The sequence below is a fragment of the Phoca vitulina genome, unplaced genomic scaffold (assembly GCF_004348235.1).
Source record: "Phoca vitulina isolate PV1807 unplaced genomic scaffold, GSC_HSeal_1.0 scaffold26, whole genome shotgun sequence".
Lineage (NCBI taxonomy): Eukaryota > Metazoa > Chordata > Mammalia > Carnivora > Phocidae > Phoca > Phoca vitulina.
This window is the reverse complement of record NW_022589729.1, coordinates 8,019,926-8,047,794: the sequence shown is the minus strand read 5'-3', so window position 1 is coordinate 8,047,794 and position 27,869 is coordinate 8,019,926. Positions and strand designations below refer to the sequence as shown.

The window sequence follows — 27,869 nt, the reverse complement described above, 5'->3', positions numbered from 1 at the left end:
CTATCTGGTCTGCCCAGTCTTATTCCCATTCGGTGCATTTACCACAATACTAGAGAAATTTAAGCAAGCTGTTATTCAGACAAAATACTTTTTAATGGCTTCTTATCAACTCTAGGATAAATTTTAATTCTTTGTCACAAGACACAAGGTCCTTCAGGATGGGGTCTAGGCTTGTTTCTCTAGCCAATCTGCCACATTTCTTAAGAAACTCTGTGCTCCAGAGGTACTGAGGTGCTTTCATCCTCTTTGTATCCCATGTTCTCTTCTGCTTCCATTGAGGAATTTTCTAACTCCCATGATTTACTCGATCTGAAATTCACTTAAAAACATAAAAAAGGATTATTTTTACTTTTTAACAAAATGGAAACAACAACACATATGTGTTTTAGATTTTTTCCAAAGAGCATTTCAAAGAATATTTTTAGATGTAAAATGGAACCATGCAAGTTGCCCAGATGAAGTGGAGAAAGAAATCATTGTTATTAAGAGGTGGAAGAAGTGGAAGGCCATGCCATCCAAGAGCTATCCAAGTAAATGTCTAACTTACCCATCAGGTGGCAGAGATGCAATGGAGTGGGTGATGATAAGTCAGGTGGTATAGGCTGATATGGGCTTCACTTAAAGTCTCACGAGAGGGGCTAAGGTCCTATATGTTAATACCCTCTGTTAATTGTAAACATTCTGACTTAGTATAGAGAATATAATTATGCAGACTATAACTGGATCCAAAATGGAATGGACTTAAGACATTGCAGTAGAAGTCAGTGCTAGTCTGTGTTCTGGGAGGCAAAATAATGCTCCCCCCAGCCCCCACCCCAGAGTCTACAACCGCATCTCAGGAACCTGTGAATATGTTGTTACCTTCCATGATGAAGAGGACTTTGCAGATATCATTAAGAATTTAAAGCTGAGGGAGATTATCCTAGATGATCTGGGTGGGCCCAATGTAATCACAAGGGTCCTTAAAAGTGGAAGAGGGAGGCAGAGATTTGACTACATCGAAGGTCAGAGTGATGTGATGTGGGAAAGACAACTCGTCTTTGTTGCCTTTGAGTACAGAGTAAGCAGCTACAACCCAGGAATGCTGTCAGTCTCCAGCAGCTGGGAAAGGTAAAGAAATGAATTCTCCCATAGAATCTCCAGAAGGAGGGGCGCCTGGGTGGCTCAGTCAGTTAAGCACCTGCTTTTGGCTCAGGTCATGATCTTGGGGTCCTGGGATCGAGCCCCACATCAGGCTCCCTGCACAGCGAGGAGTCTGCTACTCCCTCTGCCTCTCCCCCTGCTCATGTTCTTTCTCTCTCTCTTCCTTAAATAAGTAAATAAAATCTTTAAAAACAAAACAAAACAAAACTCCAGAAGGAATGCAGCCCTGCCAACACCCTGATTTTAGCCCAGTGAGACCCATTTCAGACTCTGACCTCCAGCACTCTAAGATAATACATTTGTATTCTTCAAGCCACTAAGTTGGTGGTGGTGGTGTAGCAGCAATAAAAGACTAATACAACTTGTTCTTCAAGTTAAGGAACTACCTTGCTAGATCAGACTTTGGTGTTTAGATTAATTATAAACCTGAGCTAAACTTGAGGGAAATCCTTGGATTCCTAAAGATTTGAGATTCTTCTGCAGGTTTAAGGTATGGTCACTTAGAGGATTAAAAAAATATGATTGCGGCTTGAGCCTCCCGATGAAGAGAAGTTCATGACTGAATCATAGTATAAGGATATTATATTTTAAACTTGTATAGGCTTTCATCAGAACCTGAGTACAGACCACTCAAAAGCTGTTTCTACATCTTTTTGAAAAATAAAAGGTGTTAAGTTTCTGAGAGTTATTGTAGGAGAGGCAAAACTTTCCCTCTACCCCCTTAGGGTCTTCAGCTGGGCCTGAGAATTATATTGACATAAGACAGATTAATAGGAAAAAAGCACACACATTTATTAAATATAAGTATTACATGACACAGGAGCCCCATAAGGAAATGAACACCCACTAGTGGCAAGTCCTAAGTGCTTATACATTAGCTTGAACAATGAGAAACAGTTGTAGGAAAATAAAATGTGTGGGGAGACCAAAGGAAGATAAAAAAGTTACTTAACAAGTTCTGTTTTACAAAATTCTCTCGGCTTCGACTCCTCATCTCTGGTGACAAGAACATTTCTTTTCTCCTGATATAGGAAAGTCAGCTATCCTATGGGCGTGTTATCTCCTGATTTTAGGGGAAAAAAAGGGGTGGGGGAGTTCAGATCATGTTTCATGTACCTATTCTTTTCAAGTGCTTTTAGTTCAAAATAATCCTTTCCCAAAGTGGCATTATCTGGGATGACATGTTCTGTCACCCTCTGTTATTCAGATTAGGTGAAATGGGAGACATCCTATACATATTTAGTAGCAAAGCAGAACTAGCTCTGCCATTTGTTGGCACTGGTGAAAAACATTCAGCACCTATGAATCTTATGTATCTGCCTTCATTCCCTCAGATTTGCAACCTATCTTAGACAGAAGGCTTGGTAAATAGATTAGTCATTTTTAAATCTTTTAAATATTGCTTCTAATTAAGTGTCAGTATCATTTTATAGACAGTTACCATTGGAAAAATGTTATGGGAAAGGTTCAGAAACTAGATCTAAATAGTTTTTAAATTAAAAAATGTATATAGACATAAGATCTGGTTATATTTTTCACTAAAGAGTAGTGATAAAGAAATTTAACACATCTCAAAACTTTTTTGACTTTTGAGATTTTTCAAACACCTTAGACCTTTATAATTTGCATATTTTCTGAACTGTTATTGTATTATGATAAATAGGGATTATCATATATTTTCAGATAATGTTTTCTTAACAATTCAACTTTTATTTGTAACTCTTCCATTTATTTTAATTACTAGCACAGTGTGCAACATTTATTAATCAGCAGAGCCTTTTTAAGTTAAAATACTAAATTAGCTAACCCCATTAACACAGACTACTCCAAACAAGCAGTAATAGGAGAGGTAGTTACTGTGCAAATCGTATTAAACATGCGGGTGCTCTAGGGCACAGTTAAGCATGATTACCCTCTTTTGATCCAGTATTCCTCTGCCTCTCCCAGCTAATTTCCACTGGAAATTTACAAAGTGCTGCCTTCATTTTTCCAGCTTAATTTTTCTAATGAAGTTCTGGTACTTTATAACACTGGAGATACAGATAATAAGCCTGTGTATAATTAAGAAGTTCTAGAATTTGTCTACAAAAGAGCCCTTTATTACTTTGGCTCTACAGTGAGAACTGTGCTCTTGTTTTGTTCACTATTTCCAAAAAAAAAAAAAAAAAAGATTTTTTTAAATAAATGACCACAGAATACTAGAATTCTGTTTCTATAGACATCTAAGGCTAAAGAAGTTTAATATTTATAACATCAACCTAACAGTGATAATTTGGAATACTTTTAGTGATATCCTGAGAATATTAAATACACTTTTGGTGTATGTAATTGAACAAGTCATAAAAAGACACTTGTAGTCTTTTAGTTTGGTATTATCAGATTCTATGCACTCTTCTTAATACAACGCCTTAATATATGCTAGATAAAGTTTTGCCAATCGACTTTAGGTCAGTTGATGAGGTACATGGAATTTCTCTTTTGAAAGAAGTCGAGTCATTTTGTGCCATATTCGACATTCTTATATTGGTATGGCATTTATACAGCCTGGATTTTCCTGTTTCAGTTTAGTGTTTAAAAAGTGTGTTGGGGTCGGAAGAAACTTGAAGCCTAAACAGAAGTTTGCCAGACAGAGCAAGGAGAGTGGCGAGAGGAGGTAGCCTGGATAAAGCCATCTCTGTGTTACAAAGTGCATAGCTTATGAGGATTTCAGCTTGCCTCCTGAGGTATCTTATGAAGCTCAGCTCATGGCTTTGGTACCTCATGAAATGGGGCAGAGACGAGTTGGAAAGTCCAGGTGGAGCCAGAGTCTAAAGGGCCATGTGAACGATGATAAAGTATTTGGACTTTACCATATAAAAGGCGGTATAAAACCATCACTGGAGTGAGGGGGTCAGATAGATTAAAAATATCACTCTATACTAGCTCTGTCCATGGTTAAGATTTGGGAGTCAGTGGTGACAAAGACCAGTTAGGGGACCTAAGTTACCATAGTCCCAAGTCTGCGATAAAGAGGACTTGTAGTAGAACAGGGACGTTGGTAGTGGAGGGGAAGAGAAAGGTTGACAGACAGCTTTATAGGTAGAATCCTATAAACCCTAAACCAAATTTAGGGAACAGTCTGATAGGGTGTGGATGGTGTGGTCAAAGGCACAGATACATTTAGAATCACTGTCTTAGAGCTTCCTTAGCTGCAAAGGACAAAGATCCATTCAAGGTAACTGTAAAGGGTAAGGGTGTGTTTGAAAAGATAGAGTAAGGACTCTTATAGAAATATGAGGAACCAAAGAGAAACTGGACTAAAGTGACCTTGGGGGCTGCAGGGGCATGGTTTCCCTCTCTAGTGTCATCTCTGCTTTTCTCTGCATTTCTGCCTCTTATCCTCTTTCTGCTGATTAGCTTTATCTGCTAGTAGTGTATTTCTCATAAATCTTCAGCTTACACTCAGTTATCCTGGCTGTTCCAGGCCTGATGTAGTATAACCTTCCAGCTCTAGAACCCACAGCTAGTTCTGTTTTTCAGTTCAGATTCCTGAAAGAGAATCTGTTTTGCTCAATTTATAAAATCGAACTAGCCCACGTAAGTGGTAGGATTGGAACACAATAAATAGTAAATATGTGTTAATGTAATGGATATGTTAAATTAACATATAAAGAAAACTAACATATATAAACATAAAACATAATATACAAATGTATATAAATAAATCACAGTTGTGATCTTGGGGAGGGTGTGTTACACTATATCAAATGCAGTGTTTTATGGGAACAGGGCCATGAACAAGTATTTCTTCAGATTGAGGGCTGCCAGGCAGGGAGTCCTTTTAGTGCCTTGACTTGATGGCTTCTGGCTGAGTTGATTGGCCAGATGGTGATGTCCTTACTTGACTAAGGGAAACATACAGGCATACCTCAGAAATATTGCAGGTTTGGTTCCAGACCATGCAATAAAGTGAATATTGCAATAATGCAAGTCAAATGAATTTTTTGTTTTCCCAATGCATATGAAAGTTATTTTGACACTGTAAGTTGTCTATTAAGTGTATGCAACAGCATTATTTCTAAAAATGTCCATACTTTAATTTAAAAATACTTTATTACTATATGTAAGTGATGAATCACTAAATTCTATTCCTGAAACCAATATTACACTACATGTTAACTAACTAGGATTTAAATAAAAATTGGAGACAAACAAATACTCTAAAGGCTCTAAAAATTTAAATCTATAAGGATAATTAATAAAGCATTCTTTTCTAATAAAAAATAAAAATACTTTATTACTGAACAATGCTAGCCATCATCTGAGCTTCCAGCGAGGTGTAATCTTTCTGCTGGTTACGGGGTCTTGCCTCAGTGTTAATGGCCGCTGACTGATCAGGGCGGTTACTGAAGGTTGGGTGGCTGTGGCAATATCTTAAGACAAAAGTGAAATTTGCCATATCAATTACCTCTACCTCTCAGGAACGATTTCTCTGTAGCATGCGATGCTGTTTGATAGAATTTTACCTGCAGTAGAACTTCTTGAGAGATTGGAGTTAGTCCTCTCAAACTCTGCCACTGTTTTATCAACTACCTTTTTGTAGTATTCTAAATCCTTTGTTGTCATTTCAACAGTCTTCACAGCATCTTTACCAGGAGTAGGTTCCATCTCAAGAAACCACTTTCTGTGCTCATCCATAAGAAGCAACTCCTCATCTGTTCAAGTTTGATCATGAGATTGCACAATTCAGTCACATCTTCAGATTCCACTTGTAATTCTAGTTCTCCTGCTATTTCTACTCCATCCGTAGGTACTTCCTCTATTGAAATCTCAAACCCTTCAAAGTCTTCCATGAAGATTGGAATCAACTTCTTCCAAACTCCTGTTAATGTTGATATTTTGATCTCTTTCCATGAATCATGCATGTTCTTAGTGGCATCTAGAATGTGAATCCTTTCCAGGAGGTTTTCAGTTTACTTTGCCCACATCCATTAGAAGACTCACTATCTAAGGCAGCCTTACAAAATTGTATTTCTTAAATAAGACCTGAAAGTCAGAATTACTCACTGATCCATGGCTTCAGAATGGATGTTGTGTTAGCAGGCATGAAAACAACATTAGTCTTGTACATCTCCATCAGAACTCTTGGGTGGCCAGATACATTGTCAGTGAGTGGTCATATTTTGAAAGGAATCTTTTTTTCTTTGCAGTAGGTCTAAACAGTGGGCTTAAATATTCAGTGGGCTTTAATGTTGTGAACAGATGTGCTGTCCAGGCTTTTTTGTTTCATTTACAGAACACAGGCAGAGTAGATTTAACATAATTCTTAAGGGCCCTAGGATTTTTGGAATGGTAAATGAGCACTGGCTTCAACTTAAAGCCACCAGCTGCATTAGCCCCTAACAAGAAAGTAAGCCTGTCCTTTGAAGCTTTGAAGCCAGGCATTGACTTCTCTCCAGCTATGAAAGTCTTAGATGGCATCTTCTTCCAATAGAAGGCTATTTTGTTTACATTGACAATCGGTTGTTTAATGCAGCCACCTTCATTAATTATCTTAGCTAGATCTTTTGGATAACTTGCTATCCCTTCTGTACCAGCACTTGCTGCTTCACCTTACACTTTTATATTATGGAGATGGCTTCTTCCCATAACCTCACGTACCCACCTCTGCTAGATTTATACTTTTTTTCTGCAGCTTCCTCACCTCTCTCTGCCTTCACAGAATTGAATAGAGTTAGGGCCTTGCTCTGGATTAGGCTTTGCCTTAAAGGAATGCTGTGGCTGGTTCGATAATTCTATCCAGACCACTCAAACTTTCTCCATATCAGCAATAAGGCTGTTTCATGTGTTTATCATTTGTGTGTTCACTGGAGAAGCACTTTCAGTTTCCTTCAAGGACTTTCCCTTTGCCTTCACAACTTAGCTTTTTGGAGCAAGAGGCTAGCTTTTGGCCTGTCTTGTCTGTTGACATGCCTTCCCCATTAAGCTTTATCATTTCTAAAGCTTAGAGACATGTGACTGTAACTTTCACTTGACTACTTAGATGCCATTGTAGGATTGTTAATTGGCCTAACTGCAATATTTTTGTGTCTTAGGGAAGGGGAGGCCTGAGGAGAGGGAGAGGGAAAGATGGAGGAACGCCAGTTTGGCAGAGCTGTCAGAACGCATGGAACATTTATTAAGTCCCCTGTCTTATACGGACGGGCATAGTTCATGGCGCCCCAAAAGCAATTATAATAGTGATATCAAAGACCACTGAGCACAGATGACTGTAACAAATATAATAATGAAAAATGAAAATAATGAATAATGAAAATAATGAAAAAGTTTGATGTATTGTGATAGCTACCTAAGTTTCACAGAGAGAAAAAATGAGCAAATGCTATTAGAAAAATGGCACTGATAGACGTGCTCAGAACAGGGTTACCACAAACCTTCAATTTGTAAAAAGCACAATATCTGAAAAGATCAATAAAGCAAAGTGTAATAAAATGAAGTATGTCTGTATAAGAAGCATTATAGGTTTGATAGGATGGAGGTTTTGGATATAAGTTTAATTTGGGGGCAGCTCTGTTTAATTTTCCTATTGTGCATCTAGGTAGATATTCCTAGTGAACATTTGAAAATATTAGTCTTTTTTTTTTTAATTTTTTTATTGTTATGTTAATCCCCATACATTACATCATTAGTTTTAGATATAGTGTTCCATGATTCATTGTTTGTGCATAACACCCAGTGCTCCATGCAGAACGTGCCCTCCTCAATACCCATCACCAGGCTAACCCATCCCTCCACCCCCCTCCCCTCTAGAACCTCAGTTTGTTTTTCAGAGTCCTTGAAAATATTAGTCTTGAGTCAAATAAAAACACTGTATATAGAGATAAAGATTTAGAAATCATCACTGTAGAGGAAATAGTTAAAACCTTGGTGGTGGAAAAATCTCCTAGGGCGAAACTATATAGCGAGAAGATTAAGTACAGATTTCTGGGAGTTGCTTTAATGTTAGGACCATGGTTCTTTATTAGGTTGCTCATCTCCATCACCTTGAGGCTTAATATTATATACATATGCCTTCCTAAGTCACAGATATTTTGACTCAGTAGGCAGATGTGTTTGAGATATATGCCACAGTGATTCTAATTCACAGTTCTGGTTAAGATAAGCATCATTAACTCAGTGTATTGGCAGAAAATGGTAAGCCTGTCAAGAAATCGAGAAAGCAAGGAAGAGAACCAGGAGATATTGTGCAGATGTAGAGAAAAGAAATTTCACTGCAAGGACTGGATGAACAGCATGATGCAGAGGTCAAGTCATGTGAGAACTAAAAGAATATATTAGATTTGGCCATTGGGAAGTCATTCATTGATAGCTTTGCTTTCTTCTTTAAATATCAGCTAGTTCTTACTTCTCCCATATTCTTCAGGATATCATAAAAGAACTTTCCAATTCTTTGCCAAACTTCAGGCATATATCTAAAATTTTACTCTTACCCATGGTGATATTTATGTCTATATGCATATACATCTCTTTCTGTATTTATATATGTGTGTATATAAAATTTTTCTAAAATTTTATTTGAATATTCCACTTTAGAATTGTGCTGAAAATAAACATCAAATTAAGCCACCTATATATTGTAGAATCTATATTCTTCTGCTTTTAAATACATTTTGGAACACTGGTACAGTCACAGTTTCTTAAGAATAACTGATTGTGATTTGCATTTCATCCATAGGTCTGCTCAGTAACTTGAGATATATTTTGGCTAGAGCCCTTGAAGTCATTGAAAGTGCTAGATGCTCCATGTAAATTTTAAATTAGAGGTTACAAACTAGTGGCTTCTGAGTTGCATACAGTCTCCAGGTCTGTTATATTTGGATCCTACAATTTTCTAAAAATTAAATTAATTGAAAAGTAAATAAAAATGGTAATTAAATCTTTTGAAAATTCAGATTTTCCAGCTTATATTAAATGCTAGGTGATCTAGAAATAGTGGGCCCACACTCTTACATGGCAATAATTGAAGTTTACATTCTTAGTTTTTACATCTAACTCACTGGTGTTACCTACCTAGCCCTTCTAGATTAAAATATTGGAGACCCTCGTTCTAGGTGATAAACTCCTCAGGAGCGTAGCCCATGACTTATGCAGTATACTGAGTATAATGCTTGACAAATGGTAAGTATCAATTTTTTTTTTTTTTTACATACTGAGCTTGAGCTTAAACTAAGTCTGATTTGTTTTGTCCTAATCTGTCTGATCACCCACCAAAATTATTCTCATTGAAAGAAAAATCAAGCAAAAGAAAATGAGTTCCATTGTGATTTCTCTTTGATCTTTATTAACATTACCCTATTAGTCCCAGTAATAAGTGGTCTTATGCTTCTGTTTTTCTTTCTCTTACTTTCAATATTATTTTCCAAACTGTATCTCTTAAAATGCTAGTCTGGAAAATGTTCATGGGTTTTCTGTCAAATAAATTTGGGAAAAGTTATATTTAAAACAGTTAAACTGGTTTTTTTTGTGGCATTTACAGTCTTAAGTAGTCTTATAGTCTCAGTCTTAAATAGACTTTTATTTAGTGTGAACTTCAAAGAAGGAACATATAATCTATAGTATTTTGCAAACTTATTTACTTATTCATTCAACAAATATTACTACATCATGTGCCAGGCACTATATTTGGCATTGGGGACAGAGCAATAAACAAGATAGACAGAGATCTCCTGGCTTTGTAGATCTAATAATATAGTTGTAATATAATTGGCCATGAAATCTCCTCATCCACAGACCATAGTTTGGAATATGCTACTCTGGAATATTACTTAACAAAGAATAATTGATTTTCCTTAACGATTTTTTTTTTTTTTAGTTTCAGCTTATTTTTTCCTTAGACCTTCTTAACAATAATTTGTACAAGTGTTTTCCCACAGCCTTATTTTCCTTCTTAATTATATGTTCTTTTTTATTAAGTTTTTCATTTTAATTCTAGTATAGTTAACATGCATAATTATATGTTCTTTATATCAATTATACAAGTCCTAAAAATATCTGAGCTCAGCCGTTTTAGCTATACTGGCATCTTTGTTAGTTTAAAACATCTGATATAAATGGCCTAAAAGAAGAGCCTGTGTAACTGTTACTTAGCTGGAACATTTAAATTTAGTATCTTTTAGCAGAGATATTTTTTTAAAGGTTTTTCACAATTAACTAGAGAAAGGTTAACTCTGCAAAACATATGTCAGAAAGTTGTTGCATAGCCGTAATGAAATTACTGAGTCAGCATTGAGATTGTTAATAATAATAATAATAATAATAATAATAATAATATATCTGGGAGTTCTATTCTTCTTAAGCTAAGAAAAATGTAAGAAGAAGGGCAAAATATGTCTTTCCATTTAAATTTAGAAGCTTGCAATATAAGCTTACTGTCTAGTTGAACAGATAGTCTTGCCGTTTGCGTTCCTTAAATATTACATTTCTGTCTCTACCCTGGGGGAGAGACCTGTGTTATTGATATTGCTGCTTAAATAGTTCATGAGTTTTAAATTTCTGCTATGAATTCCACTCTAAGTATAAAATACTTTATGTATTAAACACTTAGAGCTATGGTTACATTAAAATCTCAGTGAAAGCTGTCTTCTTCCACAAATGAAGCCCATCTATTTCCTGTCCCAGTCTGTTGCTTATTTCATTAACGTCTCTTCAACCAAAATTCTAGTAGACTAAAACATCTTAATAGAGCAGTGGACTATGTTTTGAGAGCTTTCTATTGATATTAATGAGTTATATGTTAGGTTTATCTGGAAATTTGGGTTCTTCATACCTACAATGAAAATACTTTATTTCTCATATTGAACGTAGTAAAAAAGTCTTATTTGCTAAAGTAATTCTAAAATTTAGATTATTCTGTATTTAAAGGAAAAATATTCAGCTTTTTAATGGCCCTTTTTTATGAATCAGACCTGAGTCACTTAACCTGGTGTTTTAGTAGAGCTAAAATTATTCAGTATTGAGACATAATTGACATATAGTTCTGTATAAGCCTAAAATGTACAGCATAGTGATTTCATTTACATATATTGCAAAATGATATGCATTCATTATTCATTATATTAATTCAATATTCATTATTAATTATACACACTACAAATCTAAAACATGTCTCAAAATGTAATTGACAAAATAATTTGCATATTTCCAATTATGTGTTTTATCAAAGTGCTTTATCTTTTTTTTAAAAAAAGCTCTGATTGGTTAATGAGAACTGAGTCATCTGATGAGACCAGAAATGAACTGGTTATAACTCAGCCCTCAAAACATTAAATTTACTATTTTCTATTTTATAATAACAATTGTAATATTAAAGTCTAACAGATTCATTTTTGAGCAGGTGTACTTTTAAGATAACATGAAAATTATTTGTTGATTGGTTTATTAGATTAAATCAACTTGCTTGATTCATGTTTAATCTTTCAGTTCTTTCATCACCTCTTTCCAAACTTTTACACATAGCTGTCTTTGCTTGTCAAATTAAGTTTTGTAGACTAGAGAGAATTCCCTCTGGAAGTAAAGGAAATGCCTTTCCCTAATTAGCCCATAGTGGATTTTTTTCCCTCCTATTTTACTTTATTTACCTACAACTAAATAACTGTTCTATTTTGAACATTACAAAGCTCTGAACCCTTGCTCCCTTTTTTTTTTCCTTGCTCCTTTTTTTTTTTTTTGCAAGTATTTTAAATACATGCCTTTTAAGCAAAGATCCTGGGATGAATTCTAGCACTCACTCCTGTATCCCCATTAGGGAGTGTCTGTCCTTCCAGTGTTGTTAATGATTGGGAGGGGCTGCTCATACACTAAGATCTTTATTAATGCAGCTTGTGATCTTTTGAGCATATCTATACTTCTGCTACCAACCCCCCCAAAATTAAAAAAATAAAAATAAAACATTAGAGCAACCATTATTGCTGTAAGAAAAAATAATGGCATGATTCCCACTCTGTGTTGTACATAAGATAAAACTGTAATTGATTTGCTGAGAGATTCTTTGGTCATTTATTACCTCAGTAGTGCATGATCAAGATATTATCTTAGAGTAACTCTTAATAAAGTTAGAAGTAAACTACTGCTTGCGCATATGAAGTTCAATTACTCAAATATTAAGACAGTAAAATTCATAAGACCTTATTTGCTATGCCATCATCTCATCACTTTACTTTTCTTGTGTATAAAGTGTAGGAGGTTTTAAAAACTTGAAGACTAAATTATTTTATAACCAATCTGGGATGATGTAGAAGTATTTTTGTTTCCCTTTTCCACATGAAAAATTAGATCTGATAGTCACTTATTATGTAAGAGTCCTGTATTTATTTTATAATTCATATATAAGAAAAATATCTTTTTTCAATAAAAGGTGGAAAATGTCAGACATGTCTTGGTATCAAAGCATCACAAAGCATCTGATTTAACAGCATAGTTTAAAGAGAGCAGTGTGGTAATCGGCCACCTTACCTTGGTCCCCAGGATTTATTAGCCTTTGTAATGCTATGGTCAAGTCTGCCTCTCAGGGAGAGGATCAGCTTAGAGCCCAAATGATGAGCCCCCTTTTGGCAATAGTATTTGCGAGGAAAGAATAAAGTCACTGGGACAATATTTCCTACAGATGTTAACTAAGATAAAACTGTTGAAGCTTAGCCTGTTCTGATAGGAACCAGAATGCACCCTATGAAAAGCATTCTTTCTATTTTCCAAGCAAATTAGCTACACACTTAAAAGACCCCACATGTGTGTTCCAAGCTCTTACCTCTGTAAGAGGTATCTACTCATACCAGTCCCTGACTTGCATGCTCTTCTTCAATTTCCATATATGTCTAATGAGGTCTGACCCATTTGTTACAGCTCAGGTTAGATATTGTCTTGCTCTGGTTTACTATTTCTCTTGCCTTTGGCCTAAGCAAAAAAACTTATTTGCATTCTTTTGCATAGCTCATTGGAAAATTTATTGTGGTCTGGAACCGAATTCCTAACTTGTAATAAAGTGTGCCTTTATCCTGAATAAAGTGTCCCTTTATCTTGCCTTGTGTTAATGCATATATTTTACTAAGAGCCATTTAATAGAGAGAGAGCTGATCTAGGGCAAGTTTGGTGTTTGAGATGTGTTCCCATAGGCATGTATCTTGGCATCTCTAAATTGTTATCACCATGTCCATTTTGGGATGATTTACCTAGCTAGAATCCATCATGGCTTGCATAACTATCCTCCTGAGCAGTCAAAATTTATATAAATGTAAACATAAAGACAGATGTTTTGTAGTGTGTAAAGATCTGTAATATAAAACTATATATATATTCTCCTTATTTACCATGCAGTCGTCTTCACCATAAGACTCTACATGATCTACTTTGTTTCCTGTATAAAGAATCCAGTTTCTAGCTGTGTTGAACCCCTTTCAGTTCTTTCAGCGTTCCTTTTTATGCTCTAACTCACCTCCATATCTTTGTATATGTTTTTTGTCTAAAATAGCCTCTACCAGCTTCTTAACTTGACTAACTACTTGTCTTTGAGTTCTGCATACACAGTCTGAAAAGATAACTTTTCTATGTCCCATCTCCCAACTCCTTGCCAATAACCCCCCAAAACGTATGCATATTATGAACACATATGCATATACAAACATAAACCTTCCTCTGTGCCTTAGTAGCCTCTTGTGTGTACGTCTGTCAGAAAACTTAACACATTCTTCTGTGTTGTCTCATCTCCACTCCCTACTTTAAGGTGAATTCCTTTTAGGTATCTTCCATCATTCTATCTCAGTGTTTTTCAAAATGCTTAATATATAAAAGCACTTAATTTAATGTTTGTTTAATGAATGAATATTATTAAGACAGTAGAGATCAGTGTGGACTGCAGTGGGATAATTAAGCTGCCTAGGAAAACTGGGTGTTAAGCTGGATTTTGAAAGATGAGCAGTGTATGGATCAGCATATCAGGAAGAGAGGAGCATGGGCAAAGGCAGAGGTAGGATGGAAAGACAGAAAGAAAGACAGGAGAATGGCATCAGTGGAATGGCAGACAGGGAGTGGTAGGAGACCGAACAGATCCAGGTGCATTCTAAGAAGCCTGATAGCTGGGCTGAAGAAGATAGGCTTGGATCAGTAGGCAAGAGGGTTTCATAATTTGCAGATTTCAGTTATTTGGCAGTGAAATAGACAGACTGGAGGAAAACCTAGAATTATGAGTGGCAATAATTAGACTATAAAAAGGGGGGGATAAAAGGGAGTTATAAGAGGAAAAAAATGTAAGTATAATTCATTAGTCTTCTTATTTGGAAAATAATATTAAGTATATTAATACTCAAAGTATAAAGACTTTGTATTTGCAGTGAACCCATTTTCCCTGAAGCTAATTGACTATTTTCAATTTTTGCTTCCTGAGGCCTCTACAAATTCTTCCCTAACTGCCCACACATTCATGTAATGATGTGTTCATGAAGCCACTGTATCTCCACATTATATTTTAGAATTTCTTCCAGATGTGAATCTTTGATGAGATTATAAAATAATAAGCTAACCCATATCTTCTTTAATATGGTATCCAGCTAATTGAAAAGAAATTACTGCAAGTATGAGGTAAATCTGAAAATATATTTAAAACTGTTAAAAGAGGGGCGCCTGGGTGGCTCAGTCATTAAGCGTCTGCCTTCGGCTCAGGTCATGATCCCATGGTCCTGGGATCGAGCCCCAAATCAGCCTCTCTGCTCTGCGGGAAGCCTGCTTCTCCCTCTCCCACTCCCCCTCCCACTCCTGCTGCTTGTGTTCCCTCTCTCACTGTGTCTCTCTCTGTCAAAAAAAAAAAAAAAAAAAAAATAAAAAAAAAAAACTGTTAAGATAACATTTAAAAAAGTAAATGGTATTTATCTAAAAGTTTGCTTATAAACTAAATTGGTTTTATAGGGTTTTCATAGCTATTTATACTTTTATAGAGCAAATCCTATTTGAGAATTAAATGAGTTCTTCCTAATCTGAAGATAAATATTTGAAAATTATTTATAAAACATCTAAAATTTTTTAATATATATACCTATATATGCACATATGTACATATACATGTTACTTCAGTGAAACATTATGGCTGAATGAAAGTAAAATTAACTCATGGACAAGAAAATACTTAGTCTTTCAGCCTTGTCTCCTCAGCCATCCATTCCCTTGAGAAAGCAAATTTTGTTCAGACACAAAAGAAAAATGTACTATTAAAATGCAATTCAGAAGTGATAAAAACTGTAAGTTCAGCAGCCGGCTCACAGCACCCCCTTTGTATACTCAGGGACATTGGGGCCACATTAATTTGTGTGTGTGTGATGTCCATCCCATGTGCAAATTAGCACTGGAAGGACCATAATCTGTCTTATATGAGAGCTCTTTTCCCAGGAGCGTGTGTAATACATGCTTGTGTAATTTTGTGTAATTCAAAGCTCTGTGTTATGTTTGTTTTTATATTTTAAATAGTATTAGAGATGTTTTCTTAGGAAAAATATTAAAAAGAAGTTTATTAATAAACATTAAAAAGGAAAAAAAACATTAAAAAGGAATTGTAGAGAAGCATTAAAATTAATGAAATAATGCTGCTTTCCTTTATTATTTTTTAAACAAATTTATGAATATCATGGCAAAGAATCAAATTTTCAGTTCAACTGAGATAATAAAAAAAAACCTTCCTTGTCTTAATTAAATGAGATAATATATGTGAAAATATTGACATACGGTTATGGGGTCAATAAATCTGTTGAACCTCAACTTTATTTTTTCAAAGCCTGAATTTCAGAATATTCTTCTCAGCAGAATATTTCATTTCACTAGATATATATTTTTTATTGCCCAGATCTCTTTCTCTAGTTTCTTTTATTTAAAACAGCATCTAACTCCAACTTCATTAGCACCATATCCTCTTCGATTATATTAATTAAAATTTTTGAGGTTTACTCCTGTTTCCTTCATTAAATCTCTTTCCTCCAGATTATCTTTTGTGTTTAGATCTGTGTCTTTCTTTCATGTTGGTAGTTTCCCCAATTGGTAATCCATTCTTAGATTCATATTAAAGGAGACTCTAAAAATCAGACTAGAAATATATTTGTACGTGAGAGTAGCTTTTTGATCGACTTTTAATTAAGAATTCTTCAAATGTCGATAGTGAAGTTGTTTCTCTGGGCACTCCCAGTATCTTTTTGAGAAGATGCATTCATGTGAATGAAATATTTAAGTCCAGCTGCCAGTTCACATAGATACGAGCAAGGGAAGAGTTCAATGAGTAGATACCTAACTAATGAATCATTGAACACTACATCAAAAACTAATGATGTACTATACAGTGGCTAACTGAACATAATAAAAAAATAAATAAATAAAATCATATATCCCATTCGGTGCCTCCCATTGGCCTGTGCCTGCTTCCCCTGAGACCAGAGCTCTCTGGTGTAAAGTTTCTGAGAAAAGGCTCTTCTCATGGATGCATGGCCTAGGAGAGGAACGTGAATATTTCTTTACTTCTTGCACAGACTTTTAATCTGTTTCCAGTTCTATCCCTCACTCTCACTTTCTGCAATAACTGTAGCTTTTGTTACTGAGCTTCACTGGAGTTCTGCAAAAATGGCCCTTCCCCTTTGGCCTCTCCCTCTTCTGGAACTGAGATTTCAGTTTTTTGAATCTCCTATCAGCTTTTCACCTGGCAAAAATTTGTTGGTATTTTCACCTGCTGTTTCTCCTCTCTTTTCCACTTTCTTCTTATAGGTTTATAACTTTTTTTTTTTTAATTTCTTTACTCTTATTTCAGAGGGTTCTGGTGAGGAATTTAAGCATTTCACCACATTACACTAAAAGTATTATCACAATCTTAGCTGGTCCGTGAACGATTATATGGGTCTTAAAATTTTGATCTTTTATGTTGATCATGATAACACATTAAGATAATAATGCTAATGCTAATGATAATGATGGCTATGGCAACAAGCTACTTCTACATTTACTTCTACTTTTAGCACCCCCATTATTTATTGGGCATTTGCTCTTTCAGCCTCCATGTTAAGCTTTGCATATACTAAATTATTCATTCCTTACAACAACCCCATGTGGAAGTGAAATCTCATAGAGGTCAAGTAACTTCTGTAAGGGAACAGAGGTAGCAAGGGCAAAGCTAAGATGTGAATACTAGTCTGTTTGACTCAAAAACCCCATTATTCATAACCCCTACCAAAAATGCCTTCATTATTTCGGTGAGTTAAAGAATGAAACTGAACCACTATCTTATTGTATACACAAAAATTAACTCAAAATGGATGAAAGACTTTAATGTAAGACCTGAAGCCATAAAACTCTTAGAAGAAAATCATAGGCAGTAAGCTCCTTGACATCAGTCTTAGTGATGATTTTTTTGGATTTGACACCAAAAGCAAAGGCAACAAAAGCAAAAATAAACAAGTGGGACCACATCAAAATAAAAAGCTGCACAGCAAGGGAAACCATCAACAAAGTGAAAAGTCTACTGAATGGGAGACAATATTTGCAAATCATATATTTGTTAAGGGGTTAATATTTAAGTATATAAAGAACTCATACAATTCAATAGCAAAAAGAAAAACAGTTTAATTTTAAAATGGATAGAGGACTTAGACATTTTTACAAAAAAGACATACAGATGGCCAACAGGTGTATGAGTAGATGCTCAACATCACTCATTATCAGGGAAATGCAAATCAAAACCACAGTGAGGTATCACCCTACTACACCAGTCTGAACGGCTAGTATCAGAAAGAAATAACAAGTGTTGACAAGGATATGGACTAAAGGAGACCCTTGTGCACTGTTGGTGGGAATGTAAATTGGTGCCACCACTATGGAAAATAGTATGGAGGTTCCTCAGATAATTAAAACTAGAACTACCATATGATCTAGCAGTTCCTCTTATAGATATTTATTTGAAGAAAGCAAAAACACTAACTCAGAAAGACATATGCACCCCCATGTTCATTGCAACATTATTTACAACAGCCGAGATATGGGTTGAAGCAAACTACATGTCCATCAGTGGATGATTAAGAAAAAGTGTTGTATACAATGGAATATAATTCAGCCATAAACAAAAATCTTGCCATTTTTAACAACATGGATGGACCTCGAAGGCATTATGCCAAGTGAAATAAGTTAGACAGAGAAAGACAAATACCATAAGATCTGACTTATATGTGGAATCTTAAAAAAAAATGCTGATAGATACAGAGAACAGATTGGTGGTTGCCAGAGACGGGTGTTGGGTAGGTGAAATGGGGAAGGGAGTCAAAAGGTACAAAATTCAAGTTATAAAATCAGTAAATAATTCAGACATAATGTACAGATGGAGATGTATAATGGAGACTATAATTTATAATACTGTATTGCATATTTTAAAGTTGCTAAGAGAGTAAATCTTTAAAACTTGTCATCACAAGAAAAAAGATAACTATGTATAGTGATGGATGTTAACTAGACTTGTGATGATCATTTCACAATATATACAAATATCAAATTATGTTGTATACCTGAAACTAATATAATCGTGTATGTCCATTATACCGCAATAAAAAAAAGAAAACAACTTTGAAGAAAACTCATTTCAATGAGAATTTCCTATACTGGGCCTCCTTTTCATTTTTGGATGCCATTTTTAAATTAACATTTTTATTTACACGGTAAATTTTGAATTATTTGGCATCATTAATTGATAAATTTATTCTTTAAAATTTTCTATATTTCCAAACTATTTGAGACTTATAAAAATTCTGTTAAAAAAAGTCTTAGTATCTCCTTTTGCTGAATAAGAAATGAAATTCATAAAAGTTAGTAACAGAGATAGTGGCAGAGGTTAGAGTTGAATCCAGGTATTCTGATTCCAAGCCATGTTTTATTTTCACTACGCTTTACTACTTCTCTAAATTCTAATGCCTTTAATCAAATGTCTACAGAAATAAAATTAACATCACTTAAATGTTCTTTCAGGTTTTTGCCATTTTCTTCCTACCATAAAAATAAAAAGTACATCCCATTAATGCATTCATCAAGCAAGTATGGTCCCAATTCTTATGGAAGTCAACATTTTAGAGATGAAAATCCTAAGAAGTGGATCTGTGACAAGGTAAGTTAATGCAATATTAAAAAATAATGTTCCTTTAGAAAGGCTAAACATATACACTGATTACAACAAATATAAATATTCTCATTACAGTTAACACCTTCGTGGTTATAAACTTATTTATAGCTATTTCATGTAAAGATGGCCCTGCTGACTTCTCTAGGCAGTAAGAGATTTATGTTTTCGTTTTTTAGTGTTATATGTTTTTATGTGTAATGGCTCAGCTACCCAATGACCTATGGCATGCATCATGGCTTTGCCAAAGCCAACCAGGGCCAAAACTTGAATCTGTGGTCACAGAATAGTCAAGCTCTCAAGACATGGAGATCAGCGCTTGATTGCTTTCTCTCAATCTCTGTGTGTTTGTGGATAGATAGATAGTAAATAAGTAGGTAGGTAGGTAGATATATAGATAGGAATAGATAGAGATATATGTGATATATATATATATATATATATATATGAATGATATAGAAAAGAAGAAAGCAAATATTTATTGATTCCAGAGTTACATTTATTAGCATTTAGAGAAAATTTTCTGAATAGGGAAAACACCAAAGTGTCTTACACCAATGTGATGTAAAAGTAAAGTTCTTACTACATGTTAAGCCTGTTATCTAACAGAAACTATAACTTATTTATAGAAATAATTACGCAGATAAAATGATGTTGTAAGTCACATTCTGGAAAGGGGTTAAAGCCACTGAGTTCCATAGGGTATACCAGATGGTATTGGTTCTATTAATAGTCTGTCAGTGAGGATTTACTCATTTACACACAGCCTCCTTCCAAAAGGATTTAAGACACGTTACTAAAAGGTAAATACAGTAAAGGTTATATTTTAGAAATAAAAATAGGGGGAAGTGATCTTAGATGAGAACAGTGTCTGTGCTCACAAAATAAAGGAAACCATTACAGCAATGGTAAGTGACAGGAATTTCAGCTTGTGGATGGCAAAGATGAAGAGGAGAACAAAAGTTGCAGACATATCCTCATTACTCAAGAGGAAGACACATGTTAGACCCTTAAGAAAAATGATATCTTTATTTTACCAAACTCTAAGAAAAAGTCTTTTTTTAGGACATTGTAAATAGGGGATTACCGAAGGTTAGTCACTGGGGAGTAACACAGATACTTTAGAAAGTACCTTTTTCTTTTCCACCTGCTAAGTCCTCTTTCTTAAAAAAATGATCTAAAATACTAAATAATAATTCCACATCATAAGGAATAGGTACAGTGGGTAGTTCAATTTGGCTCACTGATTGACAAACCTAAATACTGGTGACGATGTTATTCTTGGCATTTGTTTTTACCTGATATGCAACCATTCAGAATATAAGCTAAATATAATTTTTAAACTATTTAATTTCATATTTTGAATGTGCATAATGTGATCTACATCTCATTTGCTATTTGACATAAACATTTTTTGCTTTTATGCCCCCTCACCATTTTATTTAATTCAAGGAAGTGTTCGTTTCTTTAAATATAAATGATTTACCTCAGGACACTAAGCTATTTCCGAGTAAATAAGATCCTTATGCAAATGTTTCTTTCCTAGAATAACACAGTACTTTTTGGTTTTATTTTATTTTTATTTATTTATTTATTTATTTTTTAAAAGATTTTATTCATTTATTTGAGAGAGAGAATGGGATAGGGCATGAGAGGGGGGAGGGTCAGAGGGAGAAGCAGACGCCCTGCTGAGCAGGGAGCCTGATGCGGGACTCGATCCCGGAACTCCGGGTCATGACCTGAGCTGAAGGCAGTCGCTTAACCAACTGAGCCACCCAGGCACCCTACTTTTTGGTTTTATATGACAGGTTCACCTCATACATTCTAACATATTTTAGAATATGCATCTATCTTACAGAAGTAAGCAACTTCATGGAAATATAGAGACTTTGGGATACTCACTAAAGAGAAAAAGTTTATTTTGTTCTTTTGAAGAATCATGTGCCCCTCCATACTTTTAGAAAGTATACATACCTAACAAGTTAATGACAAATAGTTGTTCTTGTAGACCCCGAAAATTAAGAGAGAAAAGTATAGGGATTTTTTTAAGTCTTTTTTTTTTTTTTAAGATTTTATTTATTTATTTAACAGAGAGAGAGAGCACAAGCAGGGGGGAGCGGCAGGCAGAGGGAGAAGCAAGCCCGATGTGGGACTCCATCCCAGGACTCTGGGATTATGAGCTGAGCCGAAGGCAGATGCTTAACTGACTGAGCCACCCAGGTGTCCCTGGATTCTTTAAGTCTTAATAAATCATGAATCCACTTAACCCTACATAAAAGCATGTAGAAAAATACTAAATGCAAATTGAAATTCCTTTTTTCCCACCCTCCCTCCCTTCTTTCTTATTTCTTCCTACTTTCTGATCTCTTCAAATAAACGTATTAAATAAACAAATTATCCTTCTGTGTGGCTAATGTAATCTGCACGATAGAGAGGTAGCCATTTTATTGTTTATATGTTAAATCTTACAACTATTAGACATAATTTATATTTTGATTTGATGTTAAGTCATTTGGGTGAGAATTGGGTCCAATAAAAACTTAGTTTCTTGATTACTGAAGTTGGAGGCCACAATTTATTCATTATTAGTGGAGTAAGGATAGTTTTAGGGAGGCTAGAGTTATTAAGATCAAAATATTGAAGAAGAAAGGCTGACCTGGTTTTATGCTTCTTCTGTGGGAAGATGGACTGTTTACAAACATTTAAATTATATATAACATTTAGTTGAAAGCAATAAATTGATTTCAGCCAAGAAACAGCTCAATTAAATATAGTTGGTTCCTGTTCTCCACCTTTTCCATCATGTTTTAAGATTATCTACATGGAGAATTTCCTTTTCTTCTATCATCTATAAGCCTGGAGGTTATAATTTTCAAATCATTTGTTACACAGTGATAAAGGGTATCAGTTGAGAGAAAATCAAATGTTAGATACTCTTTCTCTGATCACATTCACATTAAATCAGTTAAATATCAAATATTGTTTAAATATTTTTGTTTTATTTTTAATGCTATTGACTCAAAAAACACTGTACAAAGACATCAGAAGGTCAACAAAGGGAGAACCAATAGTACAGTTTTTTCTTCGCAGTATGAAAATCAGTAATGAAAAATAACATATATGATTTTTCTTAAAAGCATGGAAATCTGTAATAAAAAATGTAATAAAACATATCACATTTCTTTTTTTATGTAATTAGTGATGATAACTTTTAATCAACTTAAGTTATATCTTTTTTAAAATTTTTTATTGAAATTCAATTTAGTTCACATATGCTATGCTATTAGTTTCAGAGGTAGAGGTCAGTAATTCATCAGTTGCATATAACACCCAGTGTTCATTGCATCAAGTGCCCTCCTTAATGTCCATCACCCAGTTACCCACCCCCCTACCCAGTTCCCGTGCAGCAACCCTCAGTTTGTTTCCTAGAGTTAAGAGTCTCTTATGGTTTGTCTCCCTCTCTGTTTTCATCTTAGTTTATTTTTCCTTCCCTTCCTTACTCACCTTTCTTTAATCTGTTCGTAAAATGCCCCAAGTTGTTAGATTGTAGGCCTGTGTCTTAAATGATAAAACTTTTTAAGTTCAGGTAAATAATTTGTGTTTATAAACTCTATACTGTGCTGATACCAATATTTAAAATAGAAGTGAAATTCAATAGGGAGCATATACCAGTCATTCACTATTAATTTAATCTATTTGGGTAAATTTAAATGAGTTGGACAATACAAAAATTCAGTATAGTAAAAACATCCTTTTGGTTGTCAAAACATTCACATATGTTCATATTTACTGAAGCAGAAATAATAGTCCAAGGCCTTTATCTGAATTGGAATGAGTTCTCATATGCATTTTAGACAACTGATTTTAATGGAACTATTTCGTGTTTTCCCACGTTTGCAGAATTCAGGAAGAGGCTTTTAAGATGGTTCATGTTGCTAGAGCCTTTCTTCATCTGCTTATTGTAGGTGAATTACAACATTAGGGCAGCCCTTTTTTGTTATTTTCACATGCATTTTGGTCCTAAACAGGATTTCATAAGCCACAAAGCATAAAAATATCTAGTACTCCAAAGAATTAATTTAGAGAACCTAAGCATATTGCACAGAACATAAAGTTGACCTTTACCGTCTACGGCTTTTGGAATGGAGTGGGATGTGGAGCACATCATAGATTTAATGTGGCACATCGCTGTCTGCAGAAGCTTGGGTGGGACTGGGACTGCTTGCCCATGGCACCCGGTGATTGAATCTGCTGTCACCAGCATCCTGATAATAATGAACATTCAGCTTAACGACCGTGATTATGATTATCATAATTGATGTGCAAGTGCAGTGTGTGGGGATCATTACAGCTGAACTGTACAGCAGAGAAACATGCCTCAGTTATGGATAATTTTACTTTTATGCATTGATTGGGATAAAATATGCCTTTCTATTTAAACAGACCAGCTTCATATGATTTTAAGAATCTTTCTGTACATGTTGATTGATGATTATGCACTTGCTGAAAAACAGCCCCTTACAGTTGTTTGTTTTGTGTTGTTTCGTTTCATTAGTAAATGTAAACAATTAAATAATTAGGTGTAATTGAGGGAAAATATTTTGCTTATGAGGATGGCCTTCAATAATCAAGTATTCAGTTTAAGTGTTTTGGTTTTTTTTTTTCCTCTTTCTCTCTCACAGTACACCAGGGACTGAAATTCTTCAATTTTTTTTTCTATGATTACCCTTGTATCAGTCTTCTTGAGGTCACTATGCTTCAGGGAAAATAATAAGTTTAAATAATTTTTATTATAGATCTGTAGGTGCATTTGCATATGTGTATATTTATATATATCTATTACGTACTTTAGAAAACTGGATGGAGCCAAATATTATTTATCAAAATAATATTAAACCTATAGAATAATGTTAAGATATGTATATTTGCACTACCTTTGCTTTTTAACCACCCCCTTTTTTCTGATAGATTTATTATATTGTGTAGTAATTTTCAGTTATACTTTTACAAAGGATTTCTGATTTGAATTTTAACTTGTGGATGAAAATAATATGTGCAGTGATGTATCCAAGATTTTCAGTAGATTAGATCTGACTGTATTAGTTTATGATTATTAACCTAAGGGCTTAATTTGCATTTGAGTCTAAAATATTACATTTGAGTGATGAACAAACATAATGGAACACATTTTCATAAAGCCTGGTAAGCCATTAAAAAGAAAAACTTATTTTGTAACTGCAGTGAAGTCTGAGATTGAGAGATCTCTCCACCAGATTATTAGTAACTGTAGAGCGCTAAAGAGACTATGGCAAACATTTCCTTCTGAGATCTGTAAGATTTCCATCACCCCTGGTAAGGTGCTCACCCTAGATGTGCAGCTGTAGGTGTAGGACAGAGTCTTTGTTTGACAGCCAGAGGTTTAACAGCTTGTCTATAAAATTCTTTTGGAAGTTTTTGATCCCAATATGATTCTTGAACTTTATTAAGAGTTCCTCTTTAAGTTTGCCTCTAAAAATTCAACATATGCCAGTCTTCTCTGCATAATTACTAATCTAAGATAACAAGAATTAAATTCTTCATCTGACAAAAATCTTGGAATATGTTATCTGCACTTCTCTGCAATTAAACTCTTAGCCTTAATTTAAGAAAAAAAGAACAAAACGTTAAATGCCTCAATTTATTTTGTTGTAGTTGTTGTTGGAAACTGAGTTAACATATCAGCGAAAACTTTAGGCTTCTAGACCTTTTGCCGTCATTCCTAGGTATAGGATCATAACTTTAATTTATTTCTGTGACCCCCCTGGTGATGTCTTTATCTGACTTGGCAAAAGAGGAGGTTTCCCAGAATGAAGAGCCCCAAAATGACTAGAAATATAGCTAGTAAATATTCTTGATGTCTTAGAAAGAGGCTGACTTTGATCTTAGAAATCACGGAAGTGTTTGAAGGATTATATGAACGTGAGAGTTAGCATTAACAGTACTTACTCCAGTGTCATTTGGCTATGCTTGCAGGTTTGGCATGAAGAAGTCAAGGGGATATTTATTTGTCCTGCTAGGTGGGCTTCTATCAAATCACACTAAATAATAATGTTTGAGCGTTTCCACTGCAATGAACATTCTTACACATACATCTGTGCCCTAATGAATTCCCAAAAGTGAAATTTTTTTTTAAGATTTATTTATTTATTTTGGAGAGAGAGAGCACGCACGTGCACAAGCACAAGAGAGAGGAGCAGAGGGAGAGAGAATCTCAAGCAGACTCCCCGCTGAGCTTGGAGCCCCACATGGGGCTCGATCCCAGGACCCTGAGATCATGCCCTGAGCCGAAATCAGGAGTCGGCCATTTAACCAACTGAGTGACCCAGGCAATCTGGAAAGTGAAATTTCTGAGTCAGGGCTGTGATGGTTGCTTTTATGTGTCAGTTTCACTAGGCATTAGTACCATTATTTAATCAAACAGTAATCTAAGTGATGCTATGAAGGTATTTTGCAGATGTGGTTAATATCTACCATAAGTTGACTGTAAGCAAAGCAGATGACCCTCACTAGTGTAGGTGGGTCTGATCCAATCAGTTGAAAGCCTTAAGAGCAAAAATTGAGGTTTCTTGGAAAAGAAATCCTGCCGCAAGCCTATAATATTAATTCCTGCCTGCATTTTTAGCCTGCCAGGTTACCCTGCAGATTTGGACTTGCCTGTCTCCATAACTGCATAGTCTAATTCCTTAAAAAACTCTTGTCGGTTTGTCTATTTATCTGTCATCTTTCATCATTAGTTCTCTTTCCCTGGAGAACCATGACTGATATAGAGGGCTAGCACATTAATTTTTTTTCTAATTTTTTGGATTTTTCCAGGTTTATAGAGATATAATTGATGTATAATATTGTTTTAGGTTAAGGTGTACAATATAATGATTTGATACACATATACCTTATTAAATGATTACCACAACAGGATTAGTTAATACATCTGTCAGTTCATAGAATTACCTTTCTATGTGTATGTGTGGTGAGAACATTTAAAATATACACTCTTAGCAATGTTGGTTTTTCAGAACTTTTTCATCTTATAACTGAAATTTTCTCCCTTTGACCAATATCTCTTCATCTCCCCCCCCGCCCCAATCCCTGGGTACTAATCTACTGTTTCTATGAGTTCGACTATTTTAGATTTCATATATAAATGAAATCATATAATATTTGTCTTTCTCTGACTTACTTCATCCCTGTTGTCTCAAATGGCAGAATTTCCTTTTTTATTGCTGAATAATATTCCTGTGCGTGGCGGGAGTGAGTGTGTTACATTATCACATTCTCTTTATCCATTCATCCATCAGTGGACACATAGGTTAGTTCCATGTCTTGAATATTGTGAGTTAACTGCAGTGAACACGAGGGTGTATATATCTTTGAGATAGTGATTTCCTTTCCTTTAATTATGTGTCCATAAGTGGGATTGCTGGGCCATACAGTAGTTCTATTTTTAATTTTTTGAGGAACTTCATACTGTTTTCCATAATGGCTGTCGCAATTTGCATTCGCACAAACAATACGTAAGGATTCCCTTTTCTCTATGTCCTCACCAACACTTATCCCTTGTCTTTTTGATAATAGGCTAGCGTATTATTATAGCTTTTGTTATATATTGTCAAACTGCCCTAAAGAAATGTATAGTTCTAGAAGAGTGGCAGTAAATTTGTAGAGATGTGAATTAATTTTAGAATTGTTAAGAATACAAATAGTGTTAAAATTGAAAATTAATTAGATGTGTAAAGTAAGAAAACAGGAAGTTTACTGATTACTCCTAAGTTTCTGCAAGGGACAAACTGAATTTATAGTGATACTATTCACTGAGATTGGGAAAAGAAAAGGATCAGAATTTTGGGGGTAATTGCAGGGAAGAAATCTTGAGCTCAATCTTATACACGTTTGAGATTGAGATGACTTTGATTCGTCCAAGAAGAGATGTTAAATAAATAGCTAAATATCCATGTTTGTTGCTTGAAACAACTTGGACCAGAGTCACAAAATTGAGTGTATCTCATTCATAAATTAAATTTTGTATATTCAGTTCATAAATAATAATTGAAATCCTGACAGTGAATGAAATAGCCTAAAATAAAACAGGATAATGAGAGGGGAACTAGAAGTTTTGAGGAATGCCAACATTTAATAACCATTTTGGAGTTGGACGAGCTGTAAAGGAGGTAGATAAATGTGAAGAAAACCAAAAGAATATGCTTATCAAAGAAGTCAAGGAAAGATAATGCAGTAAGAAAGGAGTGATGAGCCATGGCAAATGATACTGTGAAGTTAAAGAAGGTGAGGACTGGAAAAGCCCCCTAGATTTAGCAAAATCAAAGTCATTGGTTACTTAGCAAGAGCTGATTCAGTGACAATATGGGGAACTAAGCCAGAATGGAATAATTTGAAGAGGGAGTAAAAAACAGTGGGGGGTGGGAAGGATGGGGGGAAGGGAGAGATTGATCAAGTTAGATAGTAATTTGAATAAATTTGGCTGGAAAGGGTGAAGAGTGATTGGTAGGGCAAGGGCTATAGGGAGAAATATAGTGAA

General features: G+C 34.8%; 1 protein-coding gene across 1 annotated transcript in view; it reads left to right on the top strand.

Moving 5' to 3' along the window:
• SPATA17 (spermatogenesis associated 17) overlaps positions 1-27,869 on the top strand; it is a 173,754-nt gene that overhangs the window by 103,250 nt on the left and 42,635 nt on the right. The window contains exon 9 of the mRNA XM_032422499.1: positions 19,150-19,285. Within this exon, the coding sequence (XP_032278390.1) occupies positions 19,150-19,285 (136 nt within the window). The remainder of the gene's footprint in view (positions 1-19,149; positions 19,286-27,869) is intronic.